We start from the raw sequence: 14,865 nt of genomic DNA on the forward strand, positions 1-14,865 counted from the left end.
TAAGGTTCTTATTGAGAACTTTTTTCTTCACATTGTCCAACACAACTCATTCTGCAAAATATACAATAAAAAGCATCCCCCAGTAAAATAATGGTGGCAAACAAATTTAGCTAAGTTAGTTTAATTAGTTTAAGCTAATTATCTTAAATTAGTTTAAGCTGCAACAATGATGAAATCTTCACACATACAGATACAAACAGTGCTGCCTTGTTTCTCACTCACAGACCAAAGTCATTTCTCTTACAGCAGCAGAAATAGACAGAGGAGAAACCATGCAGTGTTGTATCATTAGTCAACATGACTGAATAGATGAAGAAAGAAACGGTGGCTGTCACACCAGCCCCTGGTTGGGCACACAACATGCTGCCCATGGGAATAGGACATTTTTCCAAGCTGTCCTTGTGGAAAAATTCTTTCAGGGCATCAAAAGTTCAACTCTGCAGAAAGAAAAGAAACATTATGACCACTTTCTGTCCTCATTGTTTACTAATTTATCATCCTTCCACTAGGGGGCATCGTTTCTGGGAATTGGAAGGTATTGTGAATCTGAAAATGCTACCCCAATAAAACAACAGCAATTTAACAAATCCTGGTGTAAATGTGTAAGATGAAAAGTATTTTTAAAACCCTAATTATTTTTCTACAGCTTTTGGAACTAACACAACAAATACTTAAGAGTTATGAGTTACCATCAGCAACAATAAGAACTGGTTAATTTGAAAAGAAGAGCAAAGCCTACCTTTACCTGCACTGGTCTGACTTGACAGCAACCAAGAATGAGGTGCAAAGGTTTAAAACAACTGACTGCGAGGTGAATTTAACTGCTACACCAAAAAGTGACAATGAGCACAGAAGATAAGAAATGCAAGGCTGAAAACATGATGCACACCATGGTAAGAAACACATTCTTACTGCAAATTTATGCTTTCTTTTGATATTTTTATGTAAAATTTTTGACATAATAAAAGGAATAACAACTGTTTTCGATTTTTCCCCATATTCCAGACAGATTTAAATAAAACTTTCTGATAAATGGATTTTTAAAAGTCAGATAAATATGCATGGGTGTGATTTGATTTAACGTCGTTGTATATAAATGGACCTCCACATTTCTGTTTCTGTTTTGGTTACCTTTATGCAACATCACTCAGTTTACTGGACAGTTTGATGGTCCTCCATATTGTAGACTCCCTGCAGAGGCTCAGCAGACCCTGAATGACTTCATAATACTTGCATCTTCAGCATCCATTCAGGTGTTCGAAGCTATTTGGCTTGTTGCTGTATTTCATGCAACATTTTGTTTCCAGGTCTTGCTGTCATTGGAAGGAGGTGCAGGCAGATGTTTTATCCAGCAGTGATGAGCATGGTCTTTTGTTATGGTGTCAGTTATGCAAGTTTTGGTTCCTCTCTGTGCTTCTTGTTAGATTTTTGACATTTTTCTCCTTTTTGTTGCTTTTTTTCCATCTTCTTGTGGTTTTTTTGTGATGTCTGAGAACTGAGGTATGACTTTATAGTTCTCCCTTCTCTTTGTCAGTTGCCTATTCTACTTTCTTTGCTTGTTTCTCTGATAAAATGCCTGAGATTCTGACCTGCTCATCCTCTGTGTGCTCTTTTGGCCTGAGATAGACATTCTTTTCTTTATATTTCTCATCCAGCATGTTCTTTTAATCCAGTTTAGTTTTGTTAAAAAATTCCACTTTTGGCTTTTTTTTTGTTTGTTTCTTTCCCATTTGTTGTTCAATGTTTTCACCCACATGTTTTTGGTGACTCAAAGAAGAAAATTCCTATAACTTATTCTAATGTTCTAACAGAGCCGAAGTCACAAATATCAAAATGTGCTTGAAGTGACAATTAAAAATATCACAAAAGCCCCAAGAAGCAAATCTTTGCTGCAGACCTTGGGTTGATAAAGAAAAGATTATTGTATTACTGTCTGAAGTTCTGGTTAAATTTTAGAGGAAACTTTTGGTCCAGAACAAAAAGAAGCAAAGATACAAGATGGGGAGGAATACCAAGTTATAATCAAAATTCACAATTTTGTATGCAGGGGTTCTGTTTGTTGTGGCATTATCAAACGCCACCGACCTTTCAGTCCTGTTTGTGGGAGAGGTCAGTCACTATTTGCCATTAAAGGTCAGCTGTCAAGAAAACGTAGACACATTTCAAGCATCTGTCTTCTTGTTTATCCACCTTCAACCAAGGTGAGTCGACGACCTCTTCGTCATCAAGGCCGCATGTGCATCTCAAATCAATCTGGATGTCATCACAGAATGAATTTGTTTCAGTTAGTAAATTCACAAAGTGACACTTTTCTTATTTAGATTCATTCAGTTTCAAACTAACGTATTTTCATCAATGATATCAGTTGGTTTGGATGATTGAGGCTTGCAGCTAATGACAACTAAATATTCAGTTTTTCATGTAAGTAGAATATTCAGTTTTTAATGAGGAAATATTATGCCATGCTCCTCTCATGATGAAGACTCCTGACTTCTTCAGCAGAAGCTGGACTCAAGAATGTATACAATATATAGATTTCAGTCAGTGAAATAAATAAATTAAATCTATTTACCATCCATTCACCCACAAGTTCAAGAAGAACAAAAGCAAACTTCCATCTTCCATCCTCACCTCCTAATTGCCTGGGGACACAATGGATCCCTTCTCAACAGTTGGGACAAGTCATATGAAAACAAATAAGCTTTGGAGACCAAACATAGACAAACGAATCCTCATTTCTTCCCAGGATAGAAGCAGTTCTTTCATGGGGAATAATTCTGGAACTTTCCCTGTACCACAGTAGGAGGTTTATCCTTGATCCAGTTAATAAGAATACATTTCCAACCCAGAAACAGCAGTTTACTACATAGTTTCCCTTCTAAATAAGCTATTTTTATTTCTTTTGAAGGCAAAAAAATTAAAATAAATAAATCCAGGGACTTTTTTTGACCTGATTCTTAAATATTCTCAATTCTTGAGGTCTGGAAGCTCAGAATTATTAATTATTTTACATTGCTGGAAATAGTGGGAGTTCTTTTTAATTTTAATACATAAAAGACGCATGAGGTGCCATTTTATGCAAAGCAATAGGAGCTGTAAATTAGTGGTGCAGAATTTGGTGCTGGGTTTCTGGCAGGCAGTTGCATTGAAACTGTAACTTTATTTCTGAATAATAAATTCCACAGGCTTCCTTGTTAAATAAAGAGAGAAGGTGAAATGCAAATATTTACCAAGGTACAGTAGCCAAATACAGTAACACAAAATTTGACAATACAAGCAGCTCTAAGGTACATTAGGAAAATAAATAATTACCTCATTTTTAAGCCTTTTGACAGGAGGACTTTTCTGTATTAAAATAACAGAAAATTAATAGACACACAAATGTATGTGGACTTGGATCTTTTTATGAATATTCTGTCATTTGGAGGTCATACATCATCTAGTGAGTGAGTGAGTGAGTGAGTGAGTGAGTGAGTGAGTGAGTGAGTGAGTGAGTGAGTGAGTGAGTGAGTGAGTGAGTCCCCTTTCTCACTCTTCCCTCTTCCTCCCGCTTGTTTCTCCACGGAGGTACAGAACCGCTCCACTTTCTCTCTGTCAGCCCGTCCTCGCTTTGCTGCCTACTCTGCCTACTACGGGATATTTGTGATTGGCTCCTGCCCTGCTGCTCTCCCGCCCCCTCCGGTGGTTGTATGTAAATCTGGCCGGGACTCCGCCAGCGGGTGAGGTTGGAGCTGGTGACTCCTACTTCTGCGACGCACACGAGATCCGAGAGCGGACGAGGTGAGATCGCTGCGCTGCCGGAGCTGTCCACTCCGCCTCGGTGCTGAACTCCACCACGTCTCTCTCCCTTCGCGCTGGCTCTACTTTACTATATTTTTGGAAAGGATTAACACCATCTGTTTCGGCTGCGCATTGGCCCAAACTTCAAACTTCTCCCGTGGACGTCCCTCGCTCTGTCCACGCCGGAAATTACCCCACAGTGTTCGTGGATTTGAGCGGCTGAGCTCCAGGTTACCACTTTGTTGAGAAGTATTGCTTTGATCCACTCACTTCTACTCCTGTTTGGATTATCTTTTCTGGATGCTATACGTCTGTCCACACAGGTAAGACTTAAATCCGGTGTTTGTGCTTGTTTGTGTGTTTTATTAGGACTAATTGTTAAGCCCCATCCGGTCGGACCTCCCTCTGTGCAGAAGTCTCCACACTGTCTGACTCGCTATCAGATACAGAGCTTAACCCTCATCATCGCCGAGGCGCTGAGACTGTTTTCCAATAATCCAGGAGGACGCTCTCTTCGCCTCAGAAAATATTATATCTTCCAATCTGCCGCTTTGTGCTTTTACCATTTCAATTTACCCGGCGCCAGTTCCGGGAGCCTCTAACCAGCTGATATGAGGCTATCGGAAGTTGGGATCAGAGTTGCTGTTGTTCTGTGAGGAGGGAGAGCTCACACTGAGGCACAATCACTTCACAATACCAACACAATCAATGTTGATGAAGATGATTGGAGGCACGACACTTTGCCCACTGCTTTTAATTTATCCGCTTGGTACTTAGAGGTTGTTTTTTTTCTCCTTGGCACGCTAATCCTTGAGTGACACCGTTAGCGGGGGAGGGATTATACTTTTATTTTTTATCCTCAGATTTGCGCTGGACTCATTTGGCTTTATATTACAAGCCCCAGCGCCGGAGATGGTCATGAAATTCTGTTGTCTGATTCTTTGCTATACATTTGAGGTCGGTTGTTGCATATACCTCCTCAGTGGTTCAGCAGATGGAGTTAAAGCCACCATAAAACCAGATTAAGTTCAGCTATTGATAGGACTTAGACTCACAGCTTAGGTCTCCTACAAGAGGGTTCCATTGTTTAAAAGCTATTTCTAGAAATATGTGGCTTAGACAGAGTCACACATGAAACTGAACAACATCATGAACTACTAGTGAAGTCTGGGACAACACATAAACCTATGCCATTATTTTCACAACACATTGCAAGCTGTTTTAATATTTCAGAGACATATCATTTTAAATAGCTTCATATGCTTTTATTTGCATTTAAAATCATTTTGTCACGTTTGTGAATTTCTTCTATGATGAAGTCCTCTTGTTGACAGAGCTTTGAATTTTCAATCCCTCTTATCTGGCCTTATGTGCTCAGATAATGTTTAATATTGTTTCTTTTTTACTTTCAGTTTAATGTTTCCAACATGAAACTTTCAGGAACATTAAAGTATATCAAAAGTATTCACACCACTTGAACCTGTCCACATTGTCACACTCACAATCTTTCTTGATTTTTTGTTGTTTTTATGTGATAAATCATTGCAAAGTAGTAGAAAATATAAAGTGGAAGGCAAAGATGCATTTTCAATATTTTCTTCATATATCTGAAAAGTGTGACATGCATATCTACTCAGTTCCCTTTTTTTTATACCTTTAAGCCAAATCTAGTTCAACAAACTGCCTTTGTAAGTCACCTAATTAGTACAGCATCCACCTGTGTCTCATTTAATTGGAGTATAAGTACAGGAGGTTCTGTCAGTTGGTAGAGAACATTAGTGAATAAAAGTCATGAAGACCAAAAAGCACAGGAGGATAAAGTTAGGCTTAAAAACAATATTCCGACCTTTGAACATCTCAGAGCACTGTTCCATCGGCCAACATTAGATACGAGTAAATCACAACCGAAAGAGGTAGAGTCTGTCGATAGGGCAACTATGAGTCATGCATTCCACAAACCTGGCTTTCATGGTAGAGGACAAGAAGAAATTCACAAGAAGTTGCAAAAACATGTGGACAGAGCTGCTGCAGTCAGATAAGATGAGCATTTTTTCAGGGGGACATGCAGGACAGTAGTAAAGTCAGAACTGCACTGGAAAGGTTCAGATCAGGACTGTACAATACCAGTCACCAAGAGCCAGTGATCTGCATGGGTCAGACATGTTCCTGCTCCATCGCAGCTAATTCAGAAGGTTTAATGAGCCCCTCGGCAGGTAATCAAGTTCTGCAGGACCATGCATTTAAACTGTTTATTTCACATGTAGAATAGCAGCTTTAAAGGACTGACTTTAGATAGCACTGCTTTAAATTAAAGTAAATTTGTGTGGTCAAGTGGCCAAGTCAAAGTCATATAAGTAAATTGAGAATTTGTAGCAAGATTTTGAGAATTGATGTTCACAGATGTTAATCATCCAATCTGACTGAGCAGGAACTATTTTTTCAAAGAATGAGGGATGGTCTCAGTCTAGATGGGCCCTAAAAGCTTTAATTGCAGCCAAAGTTGGTTGTGTAAAGTTTTGACCCAAGGGAGATTACTATAAATGCACATTACTCTATCCAGATTTAAAAAGCCTGATAAAATATGCATATTCTTTAATTTGCTGGACAATTATGCTCTGGTTATTGGTGTTGGTCTGTCATATTAAGTTCCAACATAAAAATTGTAACAGAAACCAAAGGGTCTAAATATTTTTATTTTGCATTGTGCTGCACTTTTTTAAACTTTGCTCTCTGGCTAAAGTCCCTGTTTTCATCATCTTGTTTCTAAGAAATGTCGATCTGCTTGGTCACTTTATTCATTGATAATAACATATCTGTGAAAAATGTCAGGAAAAGGACCACATGTCTCAATAAATACTTGAAATCCTTTCAGAGGCAGCTTTTACTCTCTAGACGTTCCGTGCAATTCCTACAATAAACAAACACAGACAATCTGCTGGCTAAACGAAACAGTAATTAACATTCTTGCAGAGATTATATGCAGGCTTCAGAAGGCATAGAATTCGAACATTCAACCATCTGCAGGCTGCCACATTCCAACTTCAATCTCTTTATCCAAGCAATGCATTCACTTTATCTGTCAAAGCTCTTTGAAACTAACAGATAGAATCTATTTCCTCTGGTGGATAGATGGATATGCAGTTCCAGTTTTGAGACTTTGCTCACTAATTGAATCTCAACTTGAAGCGAACAAGTTATCTATCATTGATACATGTTATGTATTATGTATAATACACAGGACTATTTGATAACTGATAACTTACTAAACATGGATTGTACTAAAGGTTGTTTTGTAGAAGAAATCTGAGCAAGACTAGAGCTTCTGTAATCATTATGGGTATTTTCCTCAAAGACAACATTTAGAGTAATGCACAAAACCAAGAGGACAATGACAAAGCCAAGCAGCAGATTCAGAAAATTCCCACTGGGAAAGCACTTCTCTCAAAAGCACAAAGACCAGAAAAAAGTCTTTCCTCTCTGTCTTTTTTATCCAATAAAGCCATTTAATAACAGGTAGGGAATAGGTGCTGCCAGCCGTGCAGATACAGAGTTAATGGAGTTGCTCTGCTTTTCATTACAATGCCTTCCATTCGATCACCACAGGGAAGGAAAGAATTCAGAGTCAATCATTCTTTTCTCCAAAAGAAGAGGAAAAACTGGGAAACTGATCAAAGCATTTCCAAGATTTGAGTGGAAAATTGTTCTCCGTAAGGGCGTAGGCGCCCCATGTCGACTACTGGTAATGGAAAGGGTAGGGCAGATTCAATGACATAACAGCCATGCAGTGGGTTTTGGTGGTAAAATACGCTACCAGTGAAAATGGGAAAATTTGAAGGTATTAATATTTATCTTGGATGATGGAACACCGGAGCTGGTTCAGTGAGTGCTGTAGGATGTGTTTAAAGGCAACCTTTGAGAGCAAACTGGTTTAAAAAGGATGTTTTCCTGGAGTGTTGGTCTTTGTCTTTTTGTGCAACCAAAAATGCTTTAGTTCAAAACCAAGACAGGTTGGAGAGATGTATCTGTTGCACATCAAAAATGTGTTTCTGTCCACTTATTCTGCAGTTTCTACACCATCTATAGAACCAATCCACCCTTAAAGAATTTGGAGACGTTACCCTGCTGGCTTGTTTTGTTTTCTGGAAGATGCCCCAAGCTGTCTAAAAGTTGAAATATCAATCATATTCATACTGAAATAAAGCAACTGCGAACATAGCTGTCATGCTGTGGTAGTGCAACTGCTCTATATGTTGGTTTATAACATAAGTAAAAAATGTGCACACTTTCAAAGTTAGTTTTTGCAATGCTTGTGAGCAACAGAATACCTGAACGCAGTCTTACTGTCAGAATGCAGGAAAGTTAGGAGTCATCAATTCTTTGAGTGAGAAATCAAATAGAAGACATCAAGCCACATAAATAACACATTAATAACACAGACATGTGATAATTAGTAACAGCAACCAGGTGTAAAAAAACAAGACAGGCAAAATTACAGCTTCTGCCAGCGCTTTTTTTCACATCACTTATGCTAACATATCCAGAGCTAGTAGAGGGACTGTGTGGTGGGACTGTTGGTAGCAGTGCTGCCTTGTCTTGCAGCAAGAAGTTCATAGGTTCAAGTTCTGACTTTGGATTTTCTGCATGGAGTTTGCATGTTTGTCTTCTACATGTGTTTGCATGCTTTGCAAATGCCAGCCGGTAGCCTATCAGGTAGCACTGTGCCCAGGTATCTCAGCTTTCAAGCTGAGTTTTCTTTAGAATATTTTAGAAATGTGCCACTAAAAGAATCTGTGAATTGGATGATTTTCCCTGAATAACTTGTCACGTTTCACAGAAAATTTGCAAATAGGAGGAGGTCCATTGTACTTCTAATCTTACTCAGAAAGTCATATAAAGATGTACACTTTATAACCTTTTGTGATTTACACAACATGTCGTATGTTCTGGTGCCCTCACAGACTTTTAACTGAAACATCATATTTCAGTGACTATAATCTCAATAAAACCAATTAATTCCTGATCAGAGTTCATTTTGACTGAAAACAAATGTCCTGTACTTGTATAGTCCAGGGCTTTGTCTAGTCCAGAGAGCTCCAAACACTTTACACTACATTAATTCACTCATTCACAGTGATGGTGGTGAGATACGCTGCAGGTTGCTTTTCAGTATCACCACCGGTTGCTCTGACTACCTCCAGTAAAAAGTCCCACTCAAAGACACAATGACTGAGACAAAGACCAGCTACAGGACAAATCCCTTCATCCAGAACCATCATCGCCCCTCTTTAGTGAAGTGGATCCTTTATATCACATAAGCTTAAGGAATCAACATTTTGTACAACATTGAACAAATTTTCAGAGATAAAAAAAATTCTACTAAGCTAAATGAAACCAAATATTATTTTTAAGATCATGATTTCAAATATTTCCAGTACATATTTTGACAAGCTTGTTGTTTGTTTTCTGCTTCATCACTTACTCCATCCCACTTCAACAGTGACACTTGTAACACCTCTTTCTTTCTTCTTCATCTCCCTCCTCACTCTCTTAGCTTCGCTCTACCTTCTGCCGTCTCTCATCTGCGTCTCCATGTTTGTCTTTGTTGTTTCCTCCCTCAGTGCGAGGGATTTTTATTGTGCAGTAGACCCCAAAAACTTTGAGGTGTGTTATTCTGCCACCACGTTTAGAAGACACTGACATTCTGTTCTCCTCGGATGCAGAAGCTTGTTTGATGATGTGAAAAATGTCTTTCTTTTCTTCCCTTGTGCTTTACAAAGCTCTTTTTTCTTTCAAAGAATTTCAATGATGCTTCAAAAGATGCAAATAGAAACAAAAAGTTTCCACTTTTCATCACCATTTTCCCCATGATGTTAAAGAATATCTGCTTTGTGCATTCAGAATCAAACTAGCTATGTTTCGTCTGGCTCAAATTTCTTTTTGTAGCTGAAAGAATCAATATGAAGCTCTAGATTTGTGAGGTGTGACCAACTCTTTCCACGTCTTGATAGACCTACTAGTTTATTGTTAAATTGTGATTGCCACTAGCCTTTTCATACAGTCCTGCAGAACGGGGGTTGTGTGGCTCCTGGGTGAAATACTGAAGCGGCAGAGCTTGTTGGCAGATGGCGTGAGGATAATGGAAGTAGCACAAACCTTAAGGGTGAGGGCGAGCCGGCTGAGGTCTCTGTTTTAATCCTGTGGAGGACACTGGTGGCAAATAGGCTTCGAAGCATTGCAAAACGTTTTAGAGCTCAGGGCCATGAGGAAACCTTTAAAGCGACATGAGATCAAATTCAAGGAGTGGAACATGCAACAGGACGAGAAAAACTACAACATTTGAAATATCTGTTAAAATGACTAATTGTTGAATCAGACCAAATGTAACACACTGGTCACTTTATCCAGGAACAAGTTTAACTGCTTGTCAGCACAAAAACTAAATTATATAATCATCAAGGCAACAGAATGGGAAAGAAAGAGTATTTCCAGGTTCATTATAAAAAAAGTTCAATATGCTAAGCAGATAATTAACTCAGAACACCTACAAAGGTTCCCTACGTCTCTAAATGATCTCTCAGCCTGGGTCAGTAGGACATACAGTCAGGGTAAGCTGTAAAAGATCATTGCTATAAAGGCTGATTGTTCATTCATAGAAAATTGAGTGGAAGGATAAAGTGCCCTTGGAAAAAGGTGAACCAGTAACAAGGACACTGGCAGCTTTGAAATGATTGTGAATCAAAGTCTATTGACTCATCAAAGCAGCTTTGATGGAGTCAGTGAATCAAGAACCAACACACACAGAGGAATCAATTATTCCATTCCTTGTTTCAGTCTACTCCTATAGCAGAGAGCTTGGTAGAAACGTCAAGGGAAAAAAGGAATTGGACTGTTTTTCAGTGGTCTAAAGTCTTCTTTTCATATGAAGGTGAATTTTGCATTTCATCTGGAAAATCAAGGTTCCAGAGACTTGAGGAAGAATGAAGAGGTTACAGAATCTGTTTTGTTTGGAGTCAGTGATTATCTGAGGTGTAATGTTGTTTTGTTGGTCCACTGGGCTTTCTGACTTCCAGTGCTGTCATCTGCCAGGAAATGTTAGATCACTTCATGCTTCCTTATGTTTACAAGCTTTATGGATATTCAGATTTAGTTTTATAGTTGGACTTGGGATCAATCCACATTGGCAAATGTCCCAAAAGTTGTTTTAGTGATCATGGTGTTATTGTGCTTGATAGACCAACAAACTGGCCTGAGCATTGCATCTCAATTATTTTCTGCCATATAAGTATATATATATAATAATTTATCTTTGGGATCAATAAAATATTTTTGAATTTGAACACATTAAATGCGAATCATGTCTTAGAGAAACTGCTGCCAGAGAGCCTGTTTGCTGCAGAGTGAGCAATCTGTTACTCGGCTTGTTGCTCATTTGGGACATTCCAGTGTTGACATACAGAAAAAGTTAGACATAAACTTTATTTGTATGCTGCACAAACATTTTAGTGTTTGGTATTTGTGTGTATTGAACTGTGACAAGATTCTTCATTCTTGTCTTCATTCTTTTCATGTTTTATGTTTGTTTCAGTTGTAGCTTAGGAGGCCAGAGAGTTATGCTTTGCTTTTTGTCATCTCATGGTTCAGCTGATCTCTGTACCTGCCATGGCTGCTGACGACTCAGCCAATTCTAGGTGTCCAATTGGAAAATTACCAACAGGACGCCCAATGTAGGCTGTCTTAGCCTGTCAAGCTTTCCTCCCTTCTGTGTGAGTCTCTTTGCCAGTCAGCTCTTCCTTTTCATCATGTATGCGACTAAATCAATGACATGCTTGTCACTGATGTCTGCCCTGCTATGCTCTCTGGGATCCTTGCTGCCGATTTTCCTGCTTCAGGCTTTTCATGCAGGCACATGAAAGGGCAAAGGTGTCCCAGAGCAGCACAACGCCATAACTGTAACTTCTGAAGAAAGGAATATTTTTAAAATACAGTTTTTTCTGAAAGTGTTCCTGTGTAAAATACATTTAGGTCATTTTATTTTTACAATCAGGAGTCAGGCTGTTTCATTTAATGTGTGAAAACATACAACATGCTAAAATGACCAAATGAATAAACTGAGGCTAAACTACAAAGGTTAATAAATCTATTCAGTCAGAAAGTAAGAGCTAAAACTAGATAATATCTAAAATAGAAATATAATTTTAAGTAATTTAAAGTAATGACGTATTTGATCTGAGTTGTGGTTGTTATGAAACTTCAAAATGAGTCAAATATGTCCTGTGATAAACAAAAGGAGAATAATTTAAATGGGACATATCAGGGATAATGCACATTATGGACGACTGATTATCTTGAAATCATTTTGGAGCAGATAGCTCAATTTTATTCCCCAAAAAGTTGGTAAAAATGTCTGAAAGTGCAAAAAACATGAAATACTGTTGGAGTTAAACGTCATTGATATTCCTGAGATAGGAGAAACAACATCATGTTTTTAATTTAGACACATGGTGTTATTCAGCTATGAGTACCAACTGTGCTAAATACAAACTGTTGTCATTATTCAAAATTAACCTATAAAACAGTTTAATTCATCAGCAGGCTGCTACATTAATGAAATAAACAAACATAAGAAATAAAAAATTATGTTCATCACAACCTGGGCTTACAGTTAACATATGAAAAACAACAAAAAATGACATTCAACATTTTTCTGCAAGGGCACAAAAGCTGCTGTTTCCACCGCAAACATGTATGTGTATAATATCCAGAACAACAGTAACACCACCCCTCATTCCACCCATCAGCAGTTCAAATCCCCCCCTGTGGATCCAAATGAACTACCAATGATTATGTTATTTTCCCTGCTGAGTGTCTACACTGTCCTGGATCTCATCTGCTGCTCCTCTTGTGAATGACATCATGGGAAAGCAGGTTTCAATTAGTCAAAATCTCCAGAAACAAACAGACAAAGTTTGTTTGAGGTGCTGGTCGTAGACTGATCTGTGAGCTGCAGACTTCTCAGGGTTGTTAGCAGTGAAACATTGAGAAGGAGGAGGGGGGGTGGCGGGGGCAGGGGAAGGTGTCAGGGTGGCCTGGCCCTGCTTCACAAATTAATAGCATCACAGGTTGCAATTCATCGTTCACTACTGCTGCCGCCAAGTGTGTTGGCATTGCTCTAGGCACAGTGCAGTCATTCACCTCCTGCTGATTATGTAATGATTGTTAACAATGTGAGAGCCGTGAGCCTCTGCCAGGTCTCGTTCTGCAGCGTCGCACCGACATCCTGCTACTACTGACATTGGAAACGGTCAATAAATAAAAAATCTATGAAAGAGAAGCCAAGGCCTGTCCTGCGTCTGCCTCTTAGAGGCATCTGCTATTGTAAATGACTGCGGTGATGACCATGCAATGCCACGTCCTACTCAAAGCTTTGACACTCTGAAAGTAAATGTTTTCTGTGTGAAGAGGTACATCTTGGTCCTCCTCTAAATTATTAATAATTGTATGTTTTGGATGTGTTTGGAGGTGCTGCTGGAGCTGACAGAACACAGTGGGCTGTGTAGGATTCTCAGATTTCGAGCCAAACTAGACAGGATTCCTGCCCATGACAAAAGATATATTAGAATCTCTTCATTTTCTCACTGGGCGCTTTTTTTCAGAGCTGTGATGAATAATGCACACACTCTAAGGATGAATTAGTTCACATTTTCATGCAGTACAAACTGGCGGCTGGGGACTGGGTGCATGCAGTGATCTATCTAGTGTTAGTTAAAAGGCTGCCTTGGTGGATCAAACACATATGATTATACTCTGAAAAAGACTTGTCACAAGTGCCTACAGAAGGCTGAAAGAGATGAAATTCTGTTGGTTTTTATTCAAAAATTTGATGCACAAATTAAAATCAATTGTAGCTTCTGGTTTCAAATTGCCTCCAAGCTGTAAGGCATTCTGTTTTTCTAAAGCCTTTATGTGTCAAAGTTTTAAAAGCTAAAGACATGCCAGAGGGATTTAATCACTACCAGAGGAGACATGACTCCTAAACTCTTTTAAATTACTTATTTTTAGTTTTAGGCTTTACCAATTTGTTTGGATAAGTAAAAGCCACTATGTTGTAATTCCATGTCATGTATAGAAATGAAAGACTAATTCAAATAGATGTACATGAAAAGATCTGCAATGTTCTTTTACAGTAAAGCAAAACACATCATAACACCTAAAAATACACAAAATCCATCAAAACCCCTGAGAATAACACGGCTTCTTGAACCTGAGCTGAAATTCCCGTGAAGTGGCAGACAATCATGTTTTTATTTTTAAAATCAAACACAGCAAATAAAACCTGGCATGATTTGGTGAGACAGTCTTGTTTGGCTCTGCCCTCGTGTTTGAGGAGATCAAAATCATTTGGATGCTAAAAGGAGTTTGTGTTTCTCTCTGGGCTCAACACAAAATAGTAGCCAGAAAGGCGTATGGGGGACAGGATTTCAATGCCAACCAAAAGTCAGCAATTCTACAAAAAAAAAAAGCAAGTACAAAAATAAATTATAAGAGATTAAGTAAATAGAAAAATGAGATACCAAATAAATAAATAATTTATTGAAGTTACAAAATTCTTATAAATAGATGAATAATTAAGCAAGAAAAATAAATTAACAAGTTCATTAATAACTAACTTATTAATTATAGTTAAAAAGTAAATAACAATGTAATTAAATAAACAACTACATTAGGTAGACATATGCATTAAATTAAAAAAACGAAAAGATTAACTGTGTGGTGCTTTTAAGTAGGAAAGTTTAAAAACATGTAAAATAACTTTAGGAAGCTAAAACATGTAAATAAATCAGTAGACTTTCAGTAAGTAAGTAAACAAAGATTCATATAATGTAATTAAGTTAAAATAAGTAAACTGCTGAATAATTCTGTTTGTAAATAACTAAGTAGTACAAATAGTAAATTTAAATTAAGCAATACATTTATATGCTACTTACTGTATTTATTAAATATCTCAGTGAAGAAATTAAATATCAACACTTAAGTATTTTCTGTATAATGCTGTGTTATGTCTATTTCATTTTCTCGTGACTTTGT

The 14,865-nt window shown here is 38.0% G+C and overlaps 1 protein-coding gene across 1 annotated transcript in view; it reads left to right on the forward strand.

Moving 5' to 3' along the window:
- The first annotated feature begins 3,570 nt into the window (after positions 1 to 3,570).
- The window catches only part of fstl5 (follistatin-like 5), a 186,477-nt gene continuing 175,182 nt past the window's right edge, over positions 3,571 to 14,865 (forward strand). The window contains exon 1 of the mRNA XM_017307175.2: positions 3,571 to 4,103. Within this exon, the coding sequence (XP_017162664.2) occupies positions 4,081 to 4,103 (23 nt within the window). The 5' untranslated portion in view covers positions 3,571 to 4,080. The remainder of the gene's footprint in view (positions 4,104 to 14,865) is intronic.

The sequence above is a fragment of the Poecilia reticulata genome, chromosome 10 (assembly GCF_904066995.2).
Source record: "Poecilia reticulata chromosome 10, P_reticulata-male-v2, whole genome shotgun sequence".
NCBI lineage: Eukaryota > Metazoa > Chordata > Actinopteri > Cyprinodontiformes > Poeciliidae > Poecilia > Poecilia reticulata.